Source organism: Parus major, chromosome 8 (assembly GCF_001522545.3).
Source record: "Parus major isolate Abel chromosome 8, Parus_major1.1, whole genome shotgun sequence".
In the NCBI taxonomy this organism is placed as follows: domain Eukaryota; kingdom Metazoa; phylum Chordata; class Aves; order Passeriformes; family Paridae; genus Parus; species Parus major.
In genome coordinates, this window is record NC_031777.1 from 21,003,941 (window position 1) to 21,029,374 (window position 25,434).

The following is a 25,434-nucleotide window of genomic DNA, read 5'->3' on the forward strand; positions in this document are numbered from 1 at the left end:
CGCCGCAGCCATGGAGCGGAGGGCGGAGGCGCCGCCGCCGCAGGGCCTCGACTTCACCGTGGAGAACGTGGAGAAGGTGAGCGAACCCCGCCGGCCCACCCCTGGCCGTGGCGGGGCTGGGGGGGGGCTCGGCTCGGGGATGCTGATGGTGCCGCGGTGCTGCGGGGGATGCGGCTCGGGGAGCGGGGGGCACCTGCTCGGCGGTGCCGGGCCCGGCGAGGGCGGCGTCCCCTGTGCCTGCCCGCTCTGCCGCTGCCGAGGTCCGGGACACCGGGCTGGAGGGGGAGCCGCCGGGGCAGCCCGGGGAAGGAAAATGATTTGGCAGGAATGGGAGCAGAAGGGAGGGGTTGTGTGTGTTTCTGACTGGCGTCCTCTAGGTCGCCAGCTGCAGCGCTGGGCAGGGAGAGCCCACGGGTCTGCTGCTGGCTGCTGAACCAGCTGCATCAATGTGAAGCCCATTATCAGTGTCTCCATTAGGCAGGGAAGGAAGGAACTTTTGCCAGGTACGGGGAATTATTGGGTATTATGGTTGGGAAAAGGCTTCAGCAGGCAGATAGCCCACTTAAACCTTTCTAGACCAGGAATCCAGCCCCTTTTCTCCTGCTGAAGCTCAAGGTCCTTCAAAGTATCTGCAGGGCAACAGGAGCGAGGCTGATTGCTGAAATCTGGGATCCAGGGAATGGCCACAGCAAACCAAGGCCTGCTGGCATCATACTGCTGCTGGGATGAGTCCTGAGCAGCTGATGTGTGACCTGGGGTTCATCAGAGAGACTGAGCAGGGCACCTCAGTGAGAACACCTGGGAAGACAGCTGAGCAGAAACCTTCCCTTGGCCACCTCGGAGGCAATGGGGGCAGGACAGCAGAGGATGCATCCCTGAAGGGCAAACATCAAGTGCATCGCTCTTCTACGTACCCTGTAGCCAGACATCCAACAGACATCCATAGCTTGGTCCTCAGACAGTTAGTGGGAATCCCAGTGTCCTCATTTTTCCTCTATAAGAATAGACTTAGATCCTTGCCAAAGCAATACTCATGGGCGTGCTGGTGGGCACATAGAATCATGGAAACATTTAGGTTGGAAAAGACCTCTCAGATCATCATGCCCAATGATTAGTGCAGCCCTGCCAAGCCCACCACTAAGCCGTTTCCCCAAGCTTTTCACATCCATCCCTCCCGAGTAGGTTGCCTGGCCTCACAGGAGATGTCAGGTCAGGGATATCAGGTTTGTCACTGGTTGCCTTTGTGGCTGCAGGTGAGACACAGCCCACCTCTTCCAGGGAGATGGAGACAGAGCACAGCCGGGGATTAACTGATGTCTGGAAAATGCTATGTTCATGCAACCTTATGCAGCTTAATCTGCATATATCCAGGGCTGCTGGATGATTTTGCCTCTGACTCCCTTTCTTTTCGTCAGACACAAACCACTCCTTTGTTTGCACCAACAATGAGGCGCACACTTGCCCTTGGGAAGGGTGGGCAGTGCCAGGGTGGGGGGCACCCGGCACAGGCTGGGTGAGGCAGCTCATCCTTGCCAAGCTGCTCGGGATTTAGTCTCCCAGTGCCTGGGAGGAGGCAGAGATGCCCTCTAGGATGCTTCATGTCCCCTCCCCCAGCCTGCCTCTGCCTCTCCTGATCTCCGCAGGCTTTGCCATCTCAGTAGTGTCCTCTGAAGGTGCAGCTGTGGACTGCAGTGGGACTCTGAGCTGCTGGTGGGGGGCAGCAGCGCAGTCCCTGAAGAGGGGAAGAAGCATGGGGTGGAATCAGAAAAAAACACAGAGGTTCAGCAACTCATAGCCTTCCTGTGTCAGTCTTTTTCAGGAAGGTCTGTGGGTTACCAAGTGAAGGAAAGATGGGCTTTGCTGGGAGCAGGGTTGGTGGGAGGAGGTAGGTGGGTAGAGCCACTTTGTCAGAGGTGATGCTGGCAGATGAGTGATGCCTCTACTGGCCTGGGTTCTTCCACCTGCCAGTTTTTGTGCATGGCTCTATTAATAATACTGAATACTGATTAAAGTCGGAGTTTGACTCCACTCTGAGTCAGTCAGTGATAAGTGCTGGGGTTAGGAACAGTATGAGGAGCTGGTTATCTCTTAAATTAGAGGGCTGAAGCCTTTCCAGGTCCCCCGCAGTGGAAGTCATCATGTGGCAGCTGTAGCTAGGGCAGTAACTGACAAGACTGTGCCTGTTACACCCTTCTGATGGTTTTCATGGAGAAGATTCTGTCCCTGGAAAATCCTTTTGTACCTCTACTGTGGTTTATTATGCAGTGGAGTTTTGCAGGGCTCTGGGGTGCCTGTGTAGCTGGAGAGGATCGTTGCTGTGTTTATGCATAATCAGTGCCAGAGAGAGATCCCTCCAGCTGTGAACAGTGGTTTCAGGGAGGCAGGAGGGTGCAGGTGCTGGAGGCAGGGCCAGCTGACAGGTCTGAAAGCCTGTGGACAGGTGCCAGGTTCAGGTGCTGCACTTCAGGAACCATCAGAAAATTGCTCCCTGTATTTTTTTTTTCTCTGTTTTTCTACAGGGAGCTCTCCCATGGCACAGGGAAAGAGCGGGGTTGCACTAGGGCTGAGCTGTTTTGGTAGGGTTACTGTGTCAGCATCCCCCAGTCCTAGCTGAGGGCTGCTTCTCTGCTTTTTGTTTTCTTCTGAGCCTGACCTAGATGCTGCTCTGACTTCAGCACAGCTAGAGCCAGCTGGTGTGGCCACACTGTGGGGACCTGCTGGGAGTCCAACAGCTCTGCAGGGAGCCCCTGCACCTGCTGCTGAGTGGGGCTCTGTTGCTGTGTTTGGAGGGGTTGGAGGGACTGGAAGGCTGGGAAAGCCAAGGGCTTCAGACTGTGAGAAAGGCAATGAAAAGTTGAGCAAAGTGGTGCAATCTGGTCTGTGACCTGCATGTGCTTTTGTGTGCCCAGGAGCTGTCCCTGGTGTGACTGACAGCCTGGTGCTGGGTGATGATGAAGATGGATTGCAGATGTTTAGTCCAGGCTGCTTTGTCCATCTCAGAGGACCAGTGCACAAGGAGGACTTGTGCCCTGCAGTTTTGGTTTCTCTCAGGACTTAGTACTGCAGTATTGGACAGGAGAGGAAGAATGCGAGACCCTGCTCACATGTTCTTAGTGCAGTTGAATCTGCTTCAGTAGCATTGCCCTTTTTGAAATAAGAAAAAAGGCAGTGCCGTTCCTCTGTGAATTTCCCAGGTGCAGACTCTCGCCCTCTTTTTTTGTCTAATTCCTTCCAGGTCTTTCCTCCCTTGTCCTGCCTCTGATCCTCTGGGGTGTTTGTAATATTCGCTGACGTCTTTTCCCTAGCACATTAGCGGTCTGGCATCTCTGGGCCTTCCAGATTGCCGTGTGCCTCTCTGGAGATGCCTGATGAATGCACAGAGTCTCTCCGGCAGGATGGGTAGGCGGGGTGTCATGGAGCTGACATCCGGAGCCTACCGCAATGGGAGAGGGATGGCTTTGATCACTGCTCCTCCGAGATGCTGAGCCTCGGGGATGTGGCAGCTGCTGGGGCTGCCTCCTGCCTGCGAGGATGGGGAGGAGAAATCAAGTGCATCTGGTTTCTTCGGAAGGCTATTGCCTGTCGCCAGAAACCTGATCAAGAGAATTACAGATACTGGAGAGTGAGGGAATGGCATCCTCTGTCTGGTACTGGATTGACCACTTAGTCCTTGTAGGCATCTCCCATGTGTGAGATGTGGCAGCCACACTGGGGATGGTAAGCTGGGGGCCTTAGAACGAGAGATTCTTGCAGAATTGAGGGAAGCAGGGAGTTTTATATATATAACCTTGTTATATGTTTAAGCAAATAGTTCTTGCAGAAGCAGATTCCAGCCAGAGCCAGCCTTGGCTGAACACATGGCTCCTTCCTGTGGTGTGGGGGTGATGGGATGGGAGGGCAGAGTCTTGTTGTCCAGTGCTGGTCTGAGCTCTACAAGAGCCATCACTGGAGTCTCATCTCAGCTCTGATGTGTTTTGGTGCAGGAATGGATGGGATTGGTGCCTGGGCTTCAGCAGAAATTCCTCTCTCAAATTGCTTGTGTACTCCATCATGGAAGTGTTGGGTAGAAACAGGGATAGTGGACACAGGGGTGTTTGGTTCACCCTTGCAACTCATCCTGGGCTTTGCATCTCCAGGGTTTCTCTCTGGTCCTGCTCACCGTTTGCTCTTTCAGGCCCCTGCCCTCTCCTGCTGGGAGCACACGTGTGTCCCACAGCCCCTGTCCCTGCTGGGGACCACCCCATGCTCTGCAGAGGGCTGATGGCAGTGAGAGGGATGCCAAAGCTGGTGAGCTCTGTCTGGGCTGTAGACTCTTCTAGACAGCCAAAGATTTGGTGTAGGCAAGCTGGGCTCAAAGAGGGGCTTCAGAGTGGCAGCATCTTTAATTAGGCGAGGGGAGAAAAACCCTTTTCTTTTGGACTGCTGGCAAAATGTGGTTCCATGAACAGGAGCAGCATGCCTGGCGGCACACACTCGGCTTTATTTTGCATCCATTTGCTCTCCTCGGCAGGCTGCCGCCTTCCCGGGGTGCTGGCTGCTCAGCCTGCCCCACTGGGGCCGGGGGGGCCAGCTGCTGCAGGCAGGGGGAGGCAGGGATGATGTTCCCTTCGCTTGGCAGAGCCAGGGTAATGGCTGTGCTGCTGCAGGCCTGGAGCACTGACGCTGCGAGTGCGTTCAAGTAGAAAGGACAGCGGGAGACATCCCAGGGGTCCTGCTGGAAGGAGGCTGGTGATTGCCAAGGGGCTGTGGCCACCACTGCCCCCGCCGTGCCGTGGCTCTGGGCACGCCACGAACAGCAGAGCAGGAGTATTTTGCGGCTTTCTGTTTCCCCAGCTGCGATGCAGACCTCACTCAGCTCTGTGTGCTCAAGCAGACTGGCCCTTGGAGGGCAGCTGTCTCCCCATGGAGCCCCCAAGAACAGGAGGCAGCACACTCCTGCTCTGGGTCAGAGCTGTGTATCTGGGGCTCATGGTGTCACCCCATAATGGCATGGACACAGCACCTCTCTGCAGGGTAGCCCATGTTAATGTATTTACGCAGCACAGTGAGGGAGACAGCCTGCTGGCACTGGGCTCCCTGCAGGAGCTCTGAAGGGTGAGAGCTGGGGGTTCTGGGTTTGTAGCAGATTCTCTTCTCTTGCACTACCTGAGTGCAGCCTAAGATCAGGTGCCTCTGCTTGGCTGTAACTCTCCTTGGACTGCTCCCATTCTGACAAAGGAACCAGCATGGGATCTCTGACCTGTGTCTTTTGGGCAGGTTGCCCTGCACCAGCACAGGTTACTCGAGGGGCTGATGTTGCTCCAGTGACTAAAGCCTGACAGGCTTTGGTCACAGCTTTTTGGAGCAGGGAAGAGCCATTGTAACAAGCTTGAATTCTTTTCAGCCAAGCAGAGCTGATGTTGGAGAAGGCTCCTTCCCCAGCCAAAGGGCATAGCTGACAGCCGGGCTGTTTACCAGCTCTCACATTACAGGTCTAATTGCAGAGAAAGCAGGTCTGGTGTCAGCCACCCGTTCAAATTGGAATGCACAAAGCCTCCCTGTTAGATGTCACCCGATTTCATGCCTTCTGCTTCTCCTTCTTGGCACTAATGAGTTCCCCATGTCATCTCCAGTGCTTCCTGATGGGCTTCAGGGTGCTGGCCAGAGTGGTCAGACTAAAGTCCAGCAGCAGCTGATGCTGGTGCCTGGTCTGGCATGAGGGCAGCGTCTCCTTGCTGAGGAAGAGCATGCTGGGTGTTCAGGTACCCTTCTGCAAGGCATGGGGTCTTGCAGTCTCCTGCCCAGTGCTCTCAGCAGAGGATGGTACTCAGCTGATGTGCATGGTAGGCCAGGGAGAGAGCCTAGTCTGCTCCCAGGGGCTTCTGCTGCTTTGAGGTTAGTTAGGATGGTGCCAGTATTTATGCCCAGCCTTGGAGGTCCTCTGTAAGGGACTCCCACGTTGTGTAGAGTACTGGATGGGGTGTGTTGTTGGGCATGTGCTGCCTTTCCTTTCCACCTGGTGTCCTGCATGCAGGCAGAAACAGCCATGCTTTTTTCAAGACCCACCACAACTGGTCCCCTCCCAGGCAGGGTGTTTGCAAAAGGGGGCTGAGATAGTGAGCACGTGCTTTTTCCCAGAATATTCTTCTGACTTCCAACAGCTTGTAGCATGAGCTTTCAGCATTAACTTTGCTTCCATCCTCTGAATTTCTTTGTGTACTTAGTAGACTTTTTCATCTCACCACTCACATTCTCTCCCTGAGGTGCTGAGCAGTGGAGGCTCCAGCATGTCCTTGGGGACCTTTGCTGGAAACCTCCCCAGAGACTCCCTGCAGGAGGAGCAAGAGGAGCAGGGCTCTGAGCTGGTGTTGCTGGGTGTGGATGCCTCAGAGAGCTCACTGGTGACTGTGGGGACTGCACACAGGGCAGAATATGAGGGGTGCAGACAAAGCGCTGGGTTGGTGGCGGTGGTGGAAGAGCTGTCCATATATCTGGAAAGCTGGCCCTGCATGGAAAGGGGTCTTGCAACCCAACTGCTTGCTGTTCCTCTTAATGCAGGGGTAGTAACATCTCCCCAGCACAAGTGTTGAGGGGAGCTGCTATGATAGTGCTCCCTCTTTGCCCTTGTTACAAAGCAGCAGCTGGGATTTTTTAGCCTAGCCAGTGCTGGAGTCTCTGATGGGATTGTGAGCAGGATGTGTGTGTGCTGGAGGTGTGTGCAGGATTGGTATCTGCTTGCACCTCAGCTTCCTTTCGGGCTTTTCCTGGTTGCTTGCTCCTCTCCATTCTGTTGGATGGATGGAAACACCAGAGGCTTCTGGATTGAAGCAGATCCTGTTAGCAAGATCAGGCCTTAACCAGCAGCACTGGCAGCCCCAGCCAGGTGGAGGATGAGCCCTCAGCTACTTCCCAGCAGGCAGACTGTGTTTGCCAACCCTTGCTCTGCTGCCCTGCCATGGTCCCAGTCACCTGTGGTGCTGTGCAGGTCTTGCCCTGCATGTGCATTACTCCTGGGACTCACTGTGGTGTGCCTGGAGTGTGCACAGTGCCATGCTTTGCCTGGCAGTTTCCTCCATGTGAGACTGGCGTGCAGTGGCTCTGTGGCCAACTCAGGTGAGCAGATGGGGAGCTTGTGGGTCAGAAACCCAACCCTGGGCCAGGTCCATCCTGCAGACATGGTGAGATCTGTGTTTTATGAAGCTTGTGCAGGTTTAGAGATTAGGGCTCCTGTGTACACATTGTGCCTTGTAATGTATCGTGCATAGGGATTTTCTTCTCCCCACAGTTTTCTGGGCAGTAGCACTACTCAAAATAGAAGAAATTAATTCATTAGGAAGTGCATGGAGGTGCAAAAATAGGGGCTGGGAAGAGGTGGGGAAAGATCCTGGACTAGGGAGCATGCAGAAGGGCACTGCTCGTTTCACCTTGTGACAGTGCCCAGCAAGCAAGGAAGGGAAAGAGTGGGCTGTCACCATTCTGGGAATCTCAAGTGAGATTTATTTGGGAAGACAAATAAGCAGCAAGCTCTGATGGGAGCAAGAGACTGAGCCAGTAATGGGAGCTCCAGCTTCAGCCCTGCTGCAGGATGACTCAGTCCTTAGCACAACAGCAGGGGTAGGAGCCAGGTTCCTACCCCCAGGAGTGGCTGAGCTTTTAGCACATCTGCAGCTGCTGCTCTATAGTGAAGTAAATTGTGGCTTTGCTTGGAAGGGATGACAGTGCTTACCTTTGGCCCAGCAGCTGAGTGATGCTTCCTGCATCCAAGTCCAAGATAACTGGGAACAGAGCAAAGGTTTGGCTAGTTACTGAGAGCTCGTGGTCTTGCTCTCTTAGGATAGATTTCTCTCTCCCATGTCCTGCTTATGTAGGGTTAACCTTTTCTGTGTCAGGATGCATGTTTTAGTGGGTCAGACACTGTTCCTCTGCAGCCCATGTTGGCTGGCTCCGTCTCCTACGACGTACTTCATAACCTCTTTCTTACAAAGAGGTTATCCTCATTTTCCCCTGTCACAAAGTCTTGAACAGCGGTGATTCAAATTATGGCCCAGGCAATGCCTACTCTATAAAGTTCCTGCCATATTGTCCTTCTCTTAGGTCTCACACTGGGAAGCAGCAGGAGGCACAAGCACTTGCTTGAGAAGCTTGTTCCTGTGCCCCAAGCTGCCAGTTCTGCATGCTTAAAAATAGGGTTTAAATCCTCTCCTTGGTTCAAGAACCACAAGAATTACATAGAGCTTTTTAGAGGGGGAGGGGGAGGCTATTTGAGACCTGGAGCCAGGGTGGGGACACAAAAAAAATCCTCTGCACCTGCTGCGATCATCCTCTGATGTGTTGGTGGGGTGTAAGGGGTGCCTGATTGCCCGACAGGTGCCATGGATTTTCCTTGCTCCTGATGTGTGCAGTCAGCAATTTGAAATGAAACGTGCTGTGCCAGGCAGAAATCCTCACTGCTGGGAAGATGGAGTTCAGGCAAGGGGTAGTTATTCCCTTCCTTGTATGAGGACATCACTGGTTGCTGGCTGTACCCACTCAGGATAAGTAGCTAATTAAGGTTGGAATTCATGTCTGTATAATATTCCTCTGCAAATAAAGCCTTGTAGCCTGTGTGAAGCTGTTCATGTGGATCTGAACTATGCAAAGCAGAAACTAGATCTCACAAAGCTGCAGGAGCAGGTAAGTGATGTTTCACTTCTCCATATGGAGAGATGCACTAAGCAGCACTGGACTGTCACAGAAAGTGGTGGCAGAGGCAGGATTGGATGCCAGCTCTCTTGGCTCACCTGTAACTGGGTGGGTTTGGGAATGTTTTGAAGGGGCTTAATGGAGAGATTAATCCCTGAACTTAGTGACTGTGGGTTTTCAGGACTCTGCATAACGTGACAAACAAAGATCTGCAGTGGTTCTTGCATTCCATGGGCTCATGGACTCAAGCTGTGGACCACAGCACCTTTCAGAGAGCAGGTGTGAGAGGAAGGCAGGAGTGCTGGTTAGCACTTACACTTGTCCCTTACAGCACTTACTTGTCCCTTACAGTCCACATGTGGAAGAAGGGTCCTGTGCCCACCCCAGTGATGGCACATTAGCAGGGAAGCAGGCAGATTCAACATGAGTGAAGGTGAGGATGAGACCTGACTAAGGAAAAGGCATTTCTAGAGTGAAACATGAGAGGAGGGGAAGGTTTCTTTGCAGGTCCTCTCCAGCTGCCAGATCACTCTTGCTTCACTGGGACTGAGAAGAGGGAGGCCAGCTACTACAGGCTGCACTGGGGAGGGAGGCTGGCTGTGCAGGGCAGCCTGGGCACTGGGCTCCATCCTAGTGAGCTCCTGGTAAGCCTTTCCCAGGCAGGACAGGCCATAGTGGTGTTTCTCAGCTGCTCTAGGGTGTTTCCCTCTCTCTTCCAGGCTCTCCATCAGCTGTATTATGACCCAAACATCGAGAACAAGAACTTGGCTCAGAAATGGCTGATGCAAGCACAGGTGTCCCCCCAGGCATGGCACTTCAGCTGGCTGCTTCTCCACATGGACAAGGTGCCTGAGATCCAGTACTTTGGTGCCAGCGCTCTTCACATTAAAATCTCCCGCTACTGGAATGACATCCCAGCTGACCAATATGAGAGCCTCAAGTCGCAGCTCTTCACCCACATCACGCGCTTCGCCAGCGGCTCCAAGATCGTGCTGACCCGGCTGTGTGTGGCGCTGGCCTCCCTGGCGCTCAGCATGATGCCAGAGGCCTGGCCCTGCGCCGTGGCAGACATGGTGCGCATGTTCCAGGCGGAGGACTCCAACGTGGACGGGCGGGCGCGGTGCCTGGCGCTGCTGGAGCTGCTGACGGTGCTGCCCGAGGAGTTTCAGACCAGCCGCCTTCCACAGTACCGCAAGGGCCAGGTACGCAGCGTCCTGGCGCAAGAGTGCGGCTCTGTCTTCCCTTTGCTGGAGCAGCTGCTGCAGCAGCAGGACTCCCCGGGTTTCATCAAGCAGAAGGTGCTGAAGTGCTTCTCCAGCTGGGTTCAGCTGGAGATCCCGCTGATGGACTGCGAGAACCTCATCCAGGCAGCTTTCACCTCTCTGCAGGACCCAGAGCTCTTTGACACAGCAGTGGAGGCTGTGGTCAATGCCATTTCCCAGCCCGATGCCCAGAGGTAAGGGCAGCCCCTCCTGTGTGCTGCAGGCTGGTGCTCCTGGACATCAGCGGGGAAACAGGGTGGGAAGGAAAAATCTCGGGCTTTTTTCTAGCTGTCATTGGCTCTGAAGGTAATGATGTCAGGGTTTGGAAGTGGGAGACTATCAAAAGCAGTTGGAGGCTGTTGGTTTCTCATGGTCGGTCCTGGAAGGCTTTGCACTGATGGTTGACTTGCAGGGACCATGAAGTCTTGGGCAGCTGCAGCCCATGTCCACACTGGCCTCTGAGGCAGACAAGGATGCGTTCTTCTGGCTCCTCATGTCAGATCCTGCAGCAGCCAACCAGAGAGCAACTGCCCGACTCCTGCCAGCAGGAGTTCAGAGACCTTCCTCTGCCTTGTGCTGCTGGTCCTGCCAAGGAGTTGATTCAATGCAGAGATAATGAAACCAGATCTGTCATTTTTTTCCTTCCTCTTGGCTCCAACAGCTCGTGCCAGCCAAGGACTCATCCTTTGTCTGTGGCCATGGCTGCCCTGGGAGCAGTTGAGCAGGTCCTGCTGGGGCTGCGCTGTGGGGCTCCGAGCTTGTCTGCTTGGCTGCATTGCCTGAGCCTGCTGTCAGCTCTTGGGACCAATGCCTGCAGAAGGGACAGTACATCTCCAGTTCCCGTGGCCACATCCCTTCCTGGCTGCTTAGCAACCTTCCCCGAAGAGGAGGGTTTCCTTGAGGGCTGAGCTGAGCTGCTGCCACTGTGCATGCCCTGTGCATCGCTGCACATCACGCAGGCTCCGACCCTCTGCAGCGGTGGGAATGATGCTGCCACTGCAGTTGTGGGCCCTGGTCCTCCCCTTGGTTAAGGGCAGGGGCAGCCTGCAAGTTCCCCAGCTCTAGGGCAGCCTGGGGCTGTCCTTTTCAGTGACAAGGAGCTGCATCTGTGGGCTGCAAATCCTAGTGCACAAAGGGACCCATCAGGATTTTAATGTGTTGCTGGATGGGGGGAGGGGTTGCCTCATTTGCTAGTGTTTAGAAGGTGACCACAAACCGTTTTTTCTTGTGCCTGGCAAAGGCTGTGGACCAGCTCAGACCCTTGTAGCAGGTCTGGGGCAGAAACTGAGAATGTGTGAGAAGGTCACCTGTAGTTCTGAAATGTTGGACTAGGTCTTCCTGCTTTCCATTTCTCTTGAGTCTCAGAAGTCCCTTGGCCATGATTCCATACCTTTGTGCAGGAGCCTGGCCCTGCAGTGCTGCTCTTTGATCGCATTAAAAGGCTGAATTTGCTGTTGAGCTTTCAAAGTGAATCGTGGAGAGAAGTGTGACTGACAGCGGGGTTTCCTCTCTGTTTCTGTGCTGACCATGCAGTTTTTGGCCCCATTCAGACCTACCATGCTGGCTTTTCCCTTACAGAATCTTCAGTACTTGCTCTCCATCCTTCTTTCTGGAGGCATCATCAGCCATGCAGAGCACCCTCCTGTCTGTAGGCATGTGGGCAGTGGCCAGGACAGGGCAGGCAGCTGGCCTGAAAAGCTACCCAGTGTGTGAGCCTGGTGCAGCTCCTGCCCCGGGTGTGGGGACAGTGGTGGCATTGTCACCGGGATGCCCTGCCAGGCAGCGTGTGGTGTCAGCTGCTTCCCAGCCCTGGTGGGTGCTCTCCTCTCCTTTTGTTTCTTGTGTCCACTATAATGTGTTCTTCCTCCTGCTTCCCCTAGTGCTAGCTGTCCCACCCCTCTGTCACTCAGCCAAAGTGGATCCAGCTCTTTCCCAGAACCTCCAGGGAGTCTCCTGACCTTTCCCTCTCTTATCTTGATAGTCTGGGAGATCCCTGCTGCTTTTCAGCTGCTCTCTTCCTCCATGGTCTCTTGCCTGTGTTTCTGCAGGGCCCTTGGCAGCAGGCTCAGAGCATTCTTGGCACTAGGCTGCTGGCATGGTCCTCTCCAGAGATTATTAGTGCATTGCTCCATGAGAGCAATGTCTTGGGGCTCACCACTTTGCCACCAATTCCATGAGTGCTTTATACACTGTCTCTTTCTCCCCTCGCTCCCTCCCAGCTGTCTTCACTGATGTTTCTGCAGAGGTGATCATGCAGGTGTGCTTCTACCGCCAGCAGAAGTCTCAGTGGCTCATGAACTTGGCTTCTGACTTTGAGGGTTAGGTGGTTTGTGGCTCATCTTCCCAGGGGAGCACCACCATACGAGGCAGCTCTCCTGCCGCAGCACCTGTGTCCAGGTGAGGGCAGGTGTGACCTCATGGGTAAGGACCACGTGGCTTTGGTGCTGCCTCACTCTTGAGTAAGTCACTTGTGCTGGCAGCTCCCATTTCCCTGCTTGCAAGGAGCAGAGTGGTTTCCTGCCTCCGAGGTGTTACTAGAAATGATGCACTAGAGATGTGTAGGTGCAAAGTGTTTGATCTCTATACCTGCCAGGTGGGTGGGAGCCCTGTGAACCCAGAGAAGGGGACATGCTGGGTATTGCTGGAGTCTTGATGCTGCTTCTCTATTAGGACATGGCATTCCTGAGAAGAAACCTTGGAGGCTGGGTCAGGAGCTGGCACTGGAGCATCTCTGAGCACACCTCTGCTCTTGAAAGTGGTGGGAAGCTCCTGAGTTGCCAGAGGGGAGAAATGGAGATACTGTTGCATCTCATTTGCAGAGGAGAGACTTGGGCTGTATTTTCATTTGAGGATTATCCCCTCAGCTAAGTGGGTCAGAGAGTTTGGCAGCACATGCTACAAGAGGAGAGCTGGCATGTGGCACTTGACCACTTGGCCTTCCTGTAGTGCAGTGGGTAGCACTGGAGTGGGGAAGGGCATACACACTCCTCGTGGTGTATGCCCATGGTGGGAGTTATGGAGCGTGGATGTTGGACACTCAGTGTCCTTTCTGAAAGCAGCAGGGTGCTGCTACAGTGGTGGACTTGGCAGGATTGCAGGTGTCTGTATGGGGCTGCCTGTGTACAGCCCATCTCTTTCTGGTCTTGGCACCTGGTGCTGAAGTTTTGGAGAGGAATTTCACTTGAACAGTTTTCCAACAGCTTCATTTGAAACAGGTTTTCAATGAGATCGCGTTATTATCTCATCAAGATGTAGTTCAGATTTTGGATCAGGAAGGATGAGATTGTCCCATATGTCCATATCTCCCCTCTACAGGTTCTCCCCCATAATGGTGCAGTTTGCAGATGGTTGTGGGGAGAGCAAGAGTAGGTGCTGGTCCCACAGAGGGAGTTGCAAATGCTGCAGTTCACTGGGCTTTGAGAAGGGACCAGACAAAGTCATGAAAGCAAAAGTTGTTCAGCTCCTAAATACCAGGAGAACAAATCTTGCTCTGGAAGGCTAAGACAAATCACTGCAGGGAACTGCATGGGCAAGAGTCACCATGTGACTGCCATGTTCATGTACTCTTTTCATAGGCATTCACAGTTTCTAGGTGCTGGAAACAAGCTGGGCATCCAAGGGCTTTTCTGAGCTGGGATGGTTTTGTCTTCTTCTTGACAGTGGTGTGGGGGGTGGGAAGTAGTGGCAGCAGCCCCTCCTGGGGCAGGCTCTGCTCCTGGTCAGGGGTGTGGCATCAGCTGGTCCCTTGGGCTGGAAAGCAGCACTGACCAGGTGAAGTGACCTGGGGCTCAATGCTCCTAGGTATGGGATAGAGCAGTGCATCTGTGGCTGATCTGGCAGGTCTTGGTTGGTTAAAACAACTCATCTAGAGCAAGCATTTCCCTCCTGGCTAAGGACCCTTGCATCTAGGATGTCCTTGTGTCTGCAGAACAGTTAGCAGAGCAAGGTGGTGCTCAGAAGACACAGTTACTTTTCTAGAATTCTTCAATGATATGGGATTGCAGTATGGAAGCAAATCTGGGTGGTTATCTCTGTTGGCTGTGCGGGGATTCCAGAGGATCAGTTCAGATCCTGGCACTGTGAGTATTTCAAGGTAACTGGCAGAAGCAGGATCCTTGTCAGAAAAAGTCATAAAGCCATAAAAACATCCCTAGGGTAATGTGAACCCAGTGCTGTGGAGGAGGGATGGCTTTGCCTTACACTGGAGCAGTGGAAGGTTCCCTGTGGCTTTTTGTCTGAGCACTGCCCTGGCCCCCTTGGGCCTACCCTGCAAGCAGCATTGGTTCCTAGGGAGAGGAGCTATTGAATTTCCAAATTCTCCATCATTACATTGTTCCCATGCTGCCAGATACATAACACACAGGGCATCAGAGGCTTGGAAATGGCTTATGCAAAAATAAACCCTTTGCTGTGTGATTTTCTCTGGGGGAGAGGGCGAGAGGAGGGTGACCCCCAACAGTACAGAACGAATGCTGGGACAACAGCTGGGATTGTAGACACCTTGTTTCCTCTGTCTTCTATTGCTGACCCAGAGAGAAAGCTGTCACCACCCACGCAACTCTGTCCCTGCACTGGTGGCACCGATGGCTTTGTTCCCTCCTAAATCATCCATAGCAAAAGCCACCCTGCCACTCAGGGGTGGATGTGTGGCTGTCCTGGTGTCAGCACTCACATCTCTTCCCCAGGGTGGGCACAGGAGAGCTGGAATCATGTATGCCTCCCACTCCAAGCATCCTTAGCCCCGCACCTGTGTGTAGGGGGCGGGCAGAGAGCACAGGCTGCGGCTGCAGATAACACGCCTGGGCGGGCAGGGAAATGGCAGGGAAAAGGCAGGCTGCTCATCAGCCTCCAGCACGGCCTCTCTCCCTCTCTCCGGGGGCCCTGGGCTGCCTTTCACCTTGGCTGCCTCCTTCTCGTTGCCTTGGTTACCATTCCTTACAGGCAGCGGAGGGGAGGCTGATGTGCGGGATGGGATGTGAGAGAGCAGCGCCGCACTGGGCTGTGGCGGCCGGGATGTGCCGAGGGGCCAGCATTGTCCCTGGCTGGGATTCCCCAATTCCTCCCAGTTCATCCCAGATATGGCCCACAGTCTGGATGTGCCCAGGCTGGAGAGTCGCATGGTTTCCCACTGGCAGCTAGCACTGCCTCTGTGCAGATCTGAGGGCTGTGAGCACGGTAGGAAGAGCCCCCGGGTCTGCCCTCGCTGCTGCTCTGCTCCACACCTAGGGATGCTGCTGTGTGCAGGCACAGCTCACTCAGAGCTGCCTGTGGCAGGGGCAGGTCGGAGGTGCTGGCAGCCCTGCTGGCAGGTGTGGGTGGGCAGAGGCAGGGGTCCACACCGTGCTGCAGTGCAGGGTTTGCCCAGAGCTGATGGCCAGCGGCTCAGCACTTCACTTGCAGAGGCTCTGCTGCAGCAGTGCTCGAGGCTGGAGCTTTTGTCCTAATGGCACAGGCTGCAAGGAGAGCTCATGTAAGCAGTGAGGGCTCCTGCGTGCATCCCATTGCACAAAGCAGCCTTCAAGTAGGGAAGGCTGGGGAGGAGCTCTGGGAGAGCATCAGGAGGAATGGATGGCATGGCAGCCCATGCCAGGGAGGTGATGCCTGGCACTGATTCAGGCTGTGCTTGCAGGTATGTGAACACCCTCCTCAAGCTCATCCCGCCCGTGCTGGGGCTCCAAGAGCAGCTGCGCCAGGCAGTCCAGAGCGGGGACATGGAGACATCGCATGGAATCTGCCGCATCGCTGTGGCCTTGGGGGAGAACCATTCCCGGTGAGTGCTGGGCGTGGTCCCTAGGAGGAGGGGTGAGCTTGGAGCAGCCTGCTGTTCCCCACATGCTGCTTTGTCCAGGGCCTGTCCTGTGCCCAGTGATGTGTCAGGGCAGAGGAGTTGGGCTTACAGCAGAGATGCCACTCTAACCATGCTTTCTGCTTCCCAGAGCCCTTCTGGACCAGGTGGAGCACTGGCAGAGTTTCCTGGCCCTGGTCAACATGATTATGTTCTGCACTGGCATCCCTGGACACTACCCCGTCAACGAAACCACCAGCTCCTTGACCCTCACCTTCTGGTACACGCTGCAGGTCAGTGACTGCTGTGGACAGCCTGCCTGGGCTCTGCCCACCAGGCATGGCCAGAGGCACCAGTGCCTGAGGACTGGGGTCTGGCCTGGATTTAATTGGTCTCAGGGACTTCTGATATCCTCACTCCTTGCCCTGCACTTGCAGCTAGGGCAGGGCACATACCTAGGAAATGCTGCCCCTGTGGCTGGCTCTTCCTGCCACGAGTCTTCCTCAGAAGTGTGAGCCATCCCATAAGGGCCTCATTAACCAAACTATTTAAAACTTAATGTTAATTTTTTTTTCTTTGCAGCAGACCTGTTTGTTTAGCTCCTTGGTGCATGCCTGCAGCAGGCAGGAACAAGAGTATGGCTCTAGTGGCTGTCCAGTGTGGGGTCCCTCTCCCAGGGTCAGTGTTCCCTGTATCAGCAGAGCATCCCTGCCACACTGTGCTCTATTTTTAGCTCCCTTTCATCCCTCGGCTCCATTCCTCCGCAATCCAATGTGGCGTGGCTGAGCGTGGGCAGGGAGGGGAGCGAAGTCAGTGCCGTGCCAGCAGCTCCTCTGCTGCATGAGGCCAGGCTGGGGCTCCCACCACCTCTTGCTGCTTCTCCAGATGGGTCTGAGACTACAGGTGCATGCAGGAGGGTGCTGTGCTCAGTCAGTTCTCTCACAGCAGTCTGAAGCACATCTGCTCCCAAGGATAGGACATGGCAGGACACTGCCACCCCCTATAACGATGCTGTCTGAGGGTCCTCTCAGATTCTGGGGCTTCTGGCATCTTCCCTCCAGATAATGCTGCCATTGCAGAAGGGCACAGCATCAAGTGGATCTCAGGGAGCTGGAAATGCAGCCTTGTGACAGGTTCCACCAGCCCTGGGAGATGTGCCTGAGTCCCCTATGCAGCAGACATATTAGCTCTTTTCCTTTCCCTGCAACACCTGATGTATTTATTCCTTTTCCTGCCTCCAGGATGATATCCTTTCCTTTGAGCCAGACAAGCAGGCAGTGTACCAGCAGGTCTATAGGCCTGTCTACTTCCAGCTGGTGGACGTGCTGCTGCACAAAGCCCAGTTCCCCTCTGATGAGGAGTATGGCTTCTGGTCTTCAGATGAGAAGGAGCAGTTTCGGATATACAGGTACAAATGGGAGATTTGGATTTGCTGGATGCAGGTGCTGATGCAGGGGCAGCATTATGCCACCCTGGAGACCAAGTGCTGTATGATGATCCAAGGAGGGACACAGAGGAGATTCCTTCCATCAAGAGCTGTTTTGGCTGTGGTGATTATGTGAAAATGAACTGGTTTGGCTCATTTGGCAAAATTTTGGTGCAGCACCGGTTACCCTGCCCAAGTGGCCATAGGATCACTCCATTGGTTGGGACAGTGTGCTTGTATGAGCAGTGTCTGTGCTCTGGAAAGTGATGTGTCCACACATGGAGCTCTCTGCACGGGTTGGGGACAGCCTTTGGAGACACCTGTGTTCTCTGCAGGGTGGATATCTCTGACACACTGATGTACGTCTATGAGATGCTGGGCGCTGAGCTCCTGAGCAGCCTCTATGACAAACTGGGACGTCTTCTGACCAACACGGAGCAGCCGTCCACGTGGCAGGTGAGCAAGGGGACCCAGGTGCCAGGCTGACAGCTACCAGCCCTCAGGGACCTGTCCTCACCCTCAATGGGGCATTGAAAGCAAAGGGACATGACAGAGGTGAGGAGCATGAGCACCTTGCCAGCACACAGGCTCTCTGGAGTTTGCTGTGGAGAGGAATGGGTGTTCTGCCTCCCTCTCCTTAGTGCTGCCAAGGGATCAGCCTCTTCAGCTACTGTGGGGGTGCTGAGCTGGTGCCTGGAGCTGGGGTGGGGTTGGGCATCAGGGGTCAGTGCGTGGCTCTGACAGTGCCTCTCCCACGCTGGCAGCACACGGAGGCCTTGCTCTATGGCTTCCAGTCCATTGCTGAGACCATCGATGTAAACTACTCCGATGTGGTGCCTGGACTGATCGGCCTCATTCCCCGGATCAGCATCAGCAACGTGCAGCTTGCTGACACCGTCATGTTCACTATCGGTGAGTGGGCTGGGCTGGGGAGTGAAAGCCTCTGAGACCACATCTGCCCAGCAACACCAGTGGTGGAAAGCAAAGCTGGGCTCACGGAATGCAGAGAGCAAGAACCTGTGGTGCAGTCCTGCACTCTGATCCCATCTGTGTACGCAGGGTCCCTGTCTGAGTGGCTGGCTGATCACCCTGTCATGATTAACAATGTGTTACCACTGGTGCTCCAAGCCTTGGGCAACCCTGAGCTCTCCATCTCCAGTGTCTCCACCCTGAAAAAGATCTGCCGAGAGTGCAAGTATGACCTGCCGCCTTATGCTGCCAACATTGTCGCTGTGTCACAGGTAGGAGCTGGATGCAGGTGAATGTGTGGTGGTGACCTGGGATGTGCTCTGTGCACACCTTTTCCTTTGTAAGGATCAGGACAGGGGGACAAAGGGGCAGCTCAGGGCATCTTGCTTGGTGCAGGAGATTTCTTGCCTGTTTTGTTCATATGCTAGTAAACCCAGGTGGCAGGCCCTGTGTCCTGCTGTGAATGCAGAAATGGCAGCGAGTGACAGACTCAACTGCCCGGGGGTCCACTGGGGTTGCACATGGGTGTCTGTCTTTCCCCCAGGGTTTTGTTTGCCTTGTTGGGAGCAGCAGCCTGCCAGCTGTGCACCTGCCACACTGCTGGTACTGCTGCTGGGCATCTTGGAGGTGTTCAGATCTCTCCTTGGAGACTAAGCTGATCCCTGCAGTGCTGGGGCAGCTTGTCCCATGCTCCTTCTTGACTCTCAAGATTTGGGGCAGATGGGGCTCAGAGTCCTGAGGCACTAGGAGAAGAGCTGGACTTGGGCATGCTGCCAGGATATATATATATGGAAGCAGAGAGAGGAAGGGCTCTTGAAAGCATCTCTGCTTTTAGAGCCTAGGAAACACTGTCACTGGAGTACGAAAACCCTGGCTAAGGTGGACTCCCTGAGCAATCCTGCTGCAGAACCCATCCAAGCCAGGAGCTCCCCTTGCTGGGTGGCTGAGTGGGCTGGACAAGAATTTTAGTTCTTGCCTATGACAGGTTGTGGGGAGCACACGATGTTGATCTGTGCCCACACTCGTGTTAGTAATTTTAACTTCCTGTGTCAATCCTACCTCCTGTTGTCAGTCCTGCTGCCTGGAAGGGCCTTTCTGCAGCACTCACCCTCCTCTTTTCCTCTCCCTTTCCCTTTGACAGGAGGTGTTGATGAAGCAGATTCACAAGGTAAGAGAGGCTGACTCACACCTCTGCTGGTTCTTCTTGCCCCCCATGCCCCCTTAGTCATGCTCAGCTGAAGACACAAAGCTGTCCCCAGAGGAGAGCTTAGCACTGCATCCGTGGTGTGCAGGATCAGGAGAACCTGCTGGCTGCCTCTCGCTGCGCTGCTGGGCTTCACTTCACCCACACAGGCTGGGGTTGTGCTGGGAGGTTATGTCCTCTAGAGAGGGAGGAGGAGGCTTAATTCTAGCAGTTCCCAGTCTCTCCAGACCCAAGGATACCAAGATGACAGGCATGTTTTCAAGAGGAAAAAGGGAGATAAGTGTAGGAACTGAGTCCCAGCCTTGGCTATGGCTATGACGGGCTGGCTGACACAGGCTTTGCAAAGGATGGTGTGTCAAATTAGGGTGAGTGATTGCAGCATGGAGATCTCTGGACACCAACTGGTCTTTCCTTGGCAGGTGCTGGGAAGAGGCTAGGTGTGCTGAAGCCAGAGCTCCTGTCCCCTGGGAACAGAGGCTGTTAGGGAGCTGTTCCCCTCTCCTGCAGTGAGATGCACCTAGAGGGACCTGTATAGAGCAGCTCAGGAGCTGCAGCACACCCAACCAGGACCCTGGCAGCTGTCAGAGCATGGGCTGTGGGCCAGGCAATGACCTGCCCTGTTGTGTCTTCTCTCTCCCAGACAAGCCAGTGCATGTGGCTGATGCAGGCTCTTGGTTTCCTGCTTTCTGCACTGCAAGTGGAGGAGATCCTGAAGAACCTGCACTCCCTGATCACCCCCTACATCCAGCAGCTGGAAAAGCTGGCTGATGAAACGGTGAGTGCCTGTGTGCTGCCTCCATCCAGAAGTGTTTTCTCCTGCTGGCTGTAGCCCTGGGGCTGCTGTGCTGAAGCAGCACTTTTAAACCTGGGCTCCAGGGAAAGTGCAATGCAGGGAACCCCTCTCTGGCACTTTGCCTCTGTCATTCTAGATCCTCAGCATCCCAAAGACATGACTATGGTTGAGTAGTGCAGTCTGTGTCATACTTCGGCTTTATTTTCCCTGGCAGCCCAATCCCTCCAACAGGCTGGCCATCATCCACATCCTGGGCCTGCTTTCCAACCTCTTCACCACCCTAGACATCAGCCACCACGATGACGACCATGAAAGCACCGAGGTCAAAAATCTGCCAGTGCAGCAAGGACCCAACCCAGTGAGTAGAGCGATAGCTCCATGTTCTTTGCCACAGACTGGCCAGAGCCTCACAGCTCACTGCAGGAGATGGGGGGGTGGTTAATGGGGAATGCAGCATGTGCCAGCAAGAGGGTAGTGCTAGTCTATTCCAGCTAAAATTGCTCCTTCAGCTCATCCCACCACTCCTGAGGTGGACAGAGGTGACTTGCCTCTTGGATGCCTCTTGGCTAGGTGCTGCTCTGGAGGATGGTCTGAGTGCTACTTACCAACTGTGAGCTGTGCCAGGCTGCTTCAGAGAAAAGCTGTCCAGCTTTGCAGAGGGGTGGTGCCTGAAGGTTTGATTCCAGGCCATGCTTAGTCTTGAATCTCCCCTTCCCAGTGCCATGGGGACCAATTCTCTTCAGTGTCTCTCATTCCTTACAGGTGGTGGTGGTTCTGCAGCAAGTCTTCCAGCTCATACAGAAGGTTCTCAGCAAGTGGCTGAATGATGCCCAGGTGGTGGAGGTAACCAGGCTTCACCTGTATACTGCCTGCAGCTCTGCCTGTCCTTGCTGACCTGAGTGGGGAGCAGCAAAGGACAAACTCTGGGTGATGGCCTGTGAGAGGGATGTCTTGCTGGGTTATCTGGACCAGTGCTGCTTGCTGTCACCAGCAACATCAAGTCATTCTTGTCTGTCTTGTTCCTCCATCAGTTCTGCTTCTTTCCAGTAACTGAGGTCCTGCCATGAGCAGGGAGATGAGGACTACCCAACCTGCGTTCCCTAAGAGAACAGCTCTATTCTGAACTGGACCTTTATCATCTGATGCTTGTCCAGTTTATTCAGTCCAGTAATGCCCATGTGCAACGTCCCACCAGCCATTTCTCCCTGGCCCTTGGGGACCTCTCCTGCTGTGGTGGGAATACTGGTGTTTCCTGGTCACTGTGAGCATCCTGTGCTGCCAGACCAGAGCAGGTCTGAGCCCTTCGCCTGGCTGGTCCCTGTCCTTGCTGCCAGCTCTTTGCTCCCCTGGAACCCATCCATTAAGCCCTGGGAGATGTGCATTGCTCATGCAGTCCCTCTTTTCCCACAGTCTGTCTGTGCCATATTTGAGAAGTCTGTGAAGACCCTCCTGGATGATTTTGCCCCCATGGTGCCTCAGCTGTGTGAGATGCTGGGGCAGATGTACAGCACCATACCCCAGGTCTCTGCCATTGAACTCACCCGGCAGGTATGGAGCTGTGCTTGGGTGGCTGGGGATGTGCAGGGCCAGCAGAAGCTTCAGTCCTTCTCTCTCTTTTGCAGCTGGTTCACATCTTTTCTTATGAGCCTGCCCACTTCCCTCCCATCAAGGCCCTCTTCTTGCTTGTTACCTCAGTCACACTGACCCTGTTCCAGCAAGGTACGTAGGATTAGCCCATCTTGGCGCTGGGGCTGTTGTCAGGCTTTTGCATGCATGGAGTCTGGAGGCGTCTTACCAGGAATGGCTGTTTTCACTCCTAGCTAAGCTAATTGGGGCCATCTCTGTTTCTTGGATTCATCCCAACCCCTGGAAGGTGGGTACCTTCCCTGCAGGCAACAGAAGCAGGAAATCCCTGGGTGCTCTGTGCCTCTGTACTGTTACAGCAGCCCAGGCTGGATATCAGGTGCAGCAAGGGTCAAACTGGAACTGCAGTCCAGCTTGGCAGGGAGGCTATGCCCACAGGAAGTTCTTGGGGCTTCTCTGGGGACCACTGATACTTGTAGTGGCCTGAAATCAAGCCCTCATGAGCAGGAGAATGTGTGTGTGAACAGCCGGGAAATTATTTTTTCAGAGTCACTGGTGGCCACTGAGTCCCTGCTGTAATGCTGAGGATGCTGGTGTCCTCCTGCATGGCAGGGGCCCCTCTGTGACTCACTGCACACCCTACAAAAAGCAAATGGAGTTACAACAGGCTCCTTTGCACCATGGCTCCCCTCAGCATATTGGTGACCTGCCCTGTGACAGAGACAAATGTACATTGGAGCTGCTGGATTTGGTCCTTCAGCATTACCACATAGCCCCCACGGGGTCTTATCCTTTGCTTACAGCTGGGTGTCAGGTAGGGTGATTCTGTCCCCCAGCTCAATGCTCAGAGCTCTCTAGAGAGGTGGGGGGAGACATGAGGAGCCCTGCTTCATCATCACGCCACGGTCTGAGCAAATCCCATTGTGCTGAGGTGTCACTGGGGTCAGTGACAAGCAAGCCAGGCTTCCCCGCTCGTGCCGGTGGCGTGTGGATGTGTCTATGCTGGAGCCCTTTTGCCTCGGTGCTGGGGAGCTGGCAGTGCCTCCAGGCAGCAGCAGGCACGTCTGCAGGAGGAAAAGGGAGGGGACAGAGCCCGAGCTGTGCCAACACGTGGATGCGAGCTTTGCTCAGGCAAGCGGCTGTTCAGCTTGGTGTGTGCTCAGGACTGTCCCCTTGGGTGCGGGGCCAGCTCTCTGAGCAGAGCGAGCCCCTTCTGCTGAGCCCATGTGTGGCAGGAGAAGGAGGCATGCCTAAGCCTACAAGGGCCAAGAAAAGTGTGCACAGTCAGATGCCAAGGTAGGGTGAGTGGTGCTGGCACAGAGATCTCTGGGCACTGAGCTGCTCTCTCCCATGAGGATGCTGGAGGAGACCTCCAGGAGGGTCCTGGACTCACCGTTCTGGAGAGCATCTGGGATTGGGGTGGGAGGGTGTCTGTGCCAGGGTCTCCTGAGCAGCTGATGCTGGTGACAAGCATGTGCACGCCTGAGCCCAGCCAGGCCTGTCAAGCATTTGCTGAGGTGTTGTCGTTCACTTGCAGTTACCTTCCAGGACCAAACAGTGCTCTGAAGACCTGCTCAGTCCCCTCAGTGCAAAAGCTATAATTCTCCTTGTGGAGATGGTGCTCAGCTAGCCCCTGCTCCTCCTTCTCTTCCTCCCCAAGGAAATGAAGATCTCCTCCTTGGCTCTGCAGCACCCAGGTGCTAGCTGGAGACCCTGGGGCTTTAGACCCTTTCCTTTGCAGTTTCTTTCTGTTCTTGGGTTCTCCAAGTTTCATGATTTTTTGTATGTTTTGTTTCTTTAACTTGCTTCAAGCTGCTCATGTTGCCCATCCCCTTCCCCACACACCCCTCCTCCCTTACACTCCTGTTTTCACTTGTAAATTCTTTCTGTATCACATAACTATATGATGTTGAGTTGCTGTTTGTATGATTTTTCTCTTAAGTTACATCTTTATTATATTTTAGGGCCCAGGGATCATCCTGATATTGTTGATTCATTTATGCAACTCCTGGCACAGGTGTGTTTTAGTTTCTTATTCATTCACTTTCTGTTCTCTCTCTTTCTCTTTTTAATTCAATTTAAACCTATTTTTAGCTTTCTGTTGACAACGTTTTTTTTTCCTTTTAGTTGAATATCGAGTTTCTCCATCTGTTTCCGTGGAAGTTGAAAACAAAACATTCTCCTTTAGTTCTGGGTTCACACCATCCCCAGGGCAGTGCCCTCCTTTGCAGGGCAGCTCCAGCTCCCACCCCCTTGCTGGGCTGAAGCTGGCATGGGGCGCTTGGTGCTGCTGCTGCTGCAGTCACCCTTGGGTGACAGACAAATTAGAGCATTAAGTGGATGTTTTCCAACCCATTTACCTGCCCTCTGATGGGTCCTCTGGAGTGGGGACAGGCTGAGCTGGCTGCCCTGCCCAGGGGCTAGCAGGAGGAAGCTGCCCTCAGGAGCAGGCAGCTGCCAGGGTTTGGCTCTGAGCAATGTGTTTGTGATGGCATCTGGATCTGGCAAGAGCCACATTGCCTCCTGCCCCAGCAGCCTCTCTGGGTGGTGGCAGTTCCTGTGCAGGAGCTGCTGGCTCAGCGGCACACGGGGACAGTTTGCATTGATGTGGCAGGGGCTGCGGGCTGGCCCGTGGGCTGGCACTTGTGTCACCGCTGGCAGTGGGCAGGCAGGGCCAGTGCTATGCTGTGTGTGTATATACTCCTGCCCAGTGTGCTCCTCAGCTCCCCGTGGCCCTGATGTCCTTCATGCACCCCAGTGTCCCTGTCAGAGACATGACACCTGCCCACCTACCCACAGGGTGGGTCTGTGGTGAGGAGGGGCCTGGCAGAGTTGCTTTCTACTCTGTCTGTAATGGGGAGGCCTCTAACCACACGTGCTGGACCAGTGGCTGTGGAGGAACACTCACCCAAGCTCCTCCCAGAGCTGTGGCTATCCTAGCCTTGCTGACAGCCCTGGGAGGGTGCCTGGCACGTCCTGGTGCTAAGCTGTCAGACCCCTCTGATCCTTCCATGGGTCTTGAGGGTTGGAGTGGGCAAGAGGGCTGGACCTGACCTTCCCCCAGGCAGGGTGGTCTTCTCACAGTTCTGACCTTGATGCCCAGAGCCTGCTGAGACTCATTGCATCACAGAGCCATATTGCAGTCTTTTCTTCCCTGCTTTTCATCTTGAAAGATGTAACATAAGGCTATCGGACTTCTGCTCTGCTTTTGGTTTTGGAAGCTGTAACCTCTTAACAAGGGTTTTGAACATGATGGGAGGGTGGTAAATGGGGTCTGTGCATGAGATTCTTGGTGGTGTCCTCACTGCTAGCAGGACCTCCATTTGAACACTGTGCCTAGTTTGGGGCAGAACATTTCTGTAGATTTATATCAGAGACCACAGAGAAAAGCATCTGAGAAGATGACCACCTTGTACACATGGTGGGGAGGAAAAGCTGATGGGAGCCTGCGGAGCTGCATGAGGCTTGGAATGTGTAAAAGGTAATGGGCCAGTTGTAGGTAAAAACCCTTTTCTGTTCTCCTTGAGTGGGACAATCAGTAATGGGAGGAAATCATGGTAAAGGATCCAGGTCTGGCAGGAGCAAGTCTTCCTAAGAGGGCAGGGAAGCTCTGAAAGATCACATGGGGAGCTGTTGTTGCAAGGAGTTCTTCAAAGGACCCAACAAGCCCAGGGTAGGTAAAAGTGATCCTGCCAGGGTGTAAGGCATTAGGTGACTCTGAAAGACTCTCCCAAGGCTACTTATTATTTC

General features: G+C 54.4%; 1 protein-coding gene across 2 annotated transcripts in view; it reads left to right on the plus strand.

Annotated features, from left to right (window-relative positions):
• The first annotated feature begins 6 nt into the window (after positions 1–6).
• Positions 7–25,434, plus strand: part of IPO13 (importin 13) — a 31,231-nt gene continuing 5,803 nt past the window's right edge. For both annotated transcript variants that reach the window (XM_015636582.1, XM_015636583.1), the window contains exons 1-15: positions 7–76; positions 9,381–10,117; positions 15,553–15,693; positions 15,860–16,001; positions 16,950–17,116; positions 17,470–17,590; positions 17,899–18,046; positions 18,194–18,375; positions 19,245–19,271; positions 19,948–20,082; positions 20,315–20,458; positions 20,863–20,943; positions 21,511–21,648; positions 21,723–21,819; positions 23,649–23,701. In XM_015636582.1, the coding sequence (XP_015492068.1) occupies positions 11–76; positions 9,381–10,117; positions 15,553–15,693; positions 15,860–16,001; positions 16,950–17,116; positions 17,470–17,590; positions 17,899–18,046; positions 18,194–18,375; positions 19,245–19,271; positions 19,948–20,082; positions 20,315–20,458; positions 20,863–20,943; positions 21,511–21,648; positions 21,723–21,819; positions 23,649–23,701 (2,379 nt within the window). In that variant the 5' untranslated portion in view covers positions 7–10. The remainder of the gene's footprint in view (positions 77–9,380; positions 10,118–15,552; positions 15,694–15,859; positions 16,002–16,949; positions 17,117–17,469; positions 17,591–17,898; positions 18,047–18,193; positions 18,376–19,244; positions 19,272–19,947; positions 20,083–20,314; positions 20,459–20,862; positions 20,944–21,510; positions 21,649–21,722; positions 21,820–23,648; positions 23,702–25,434) is intronic.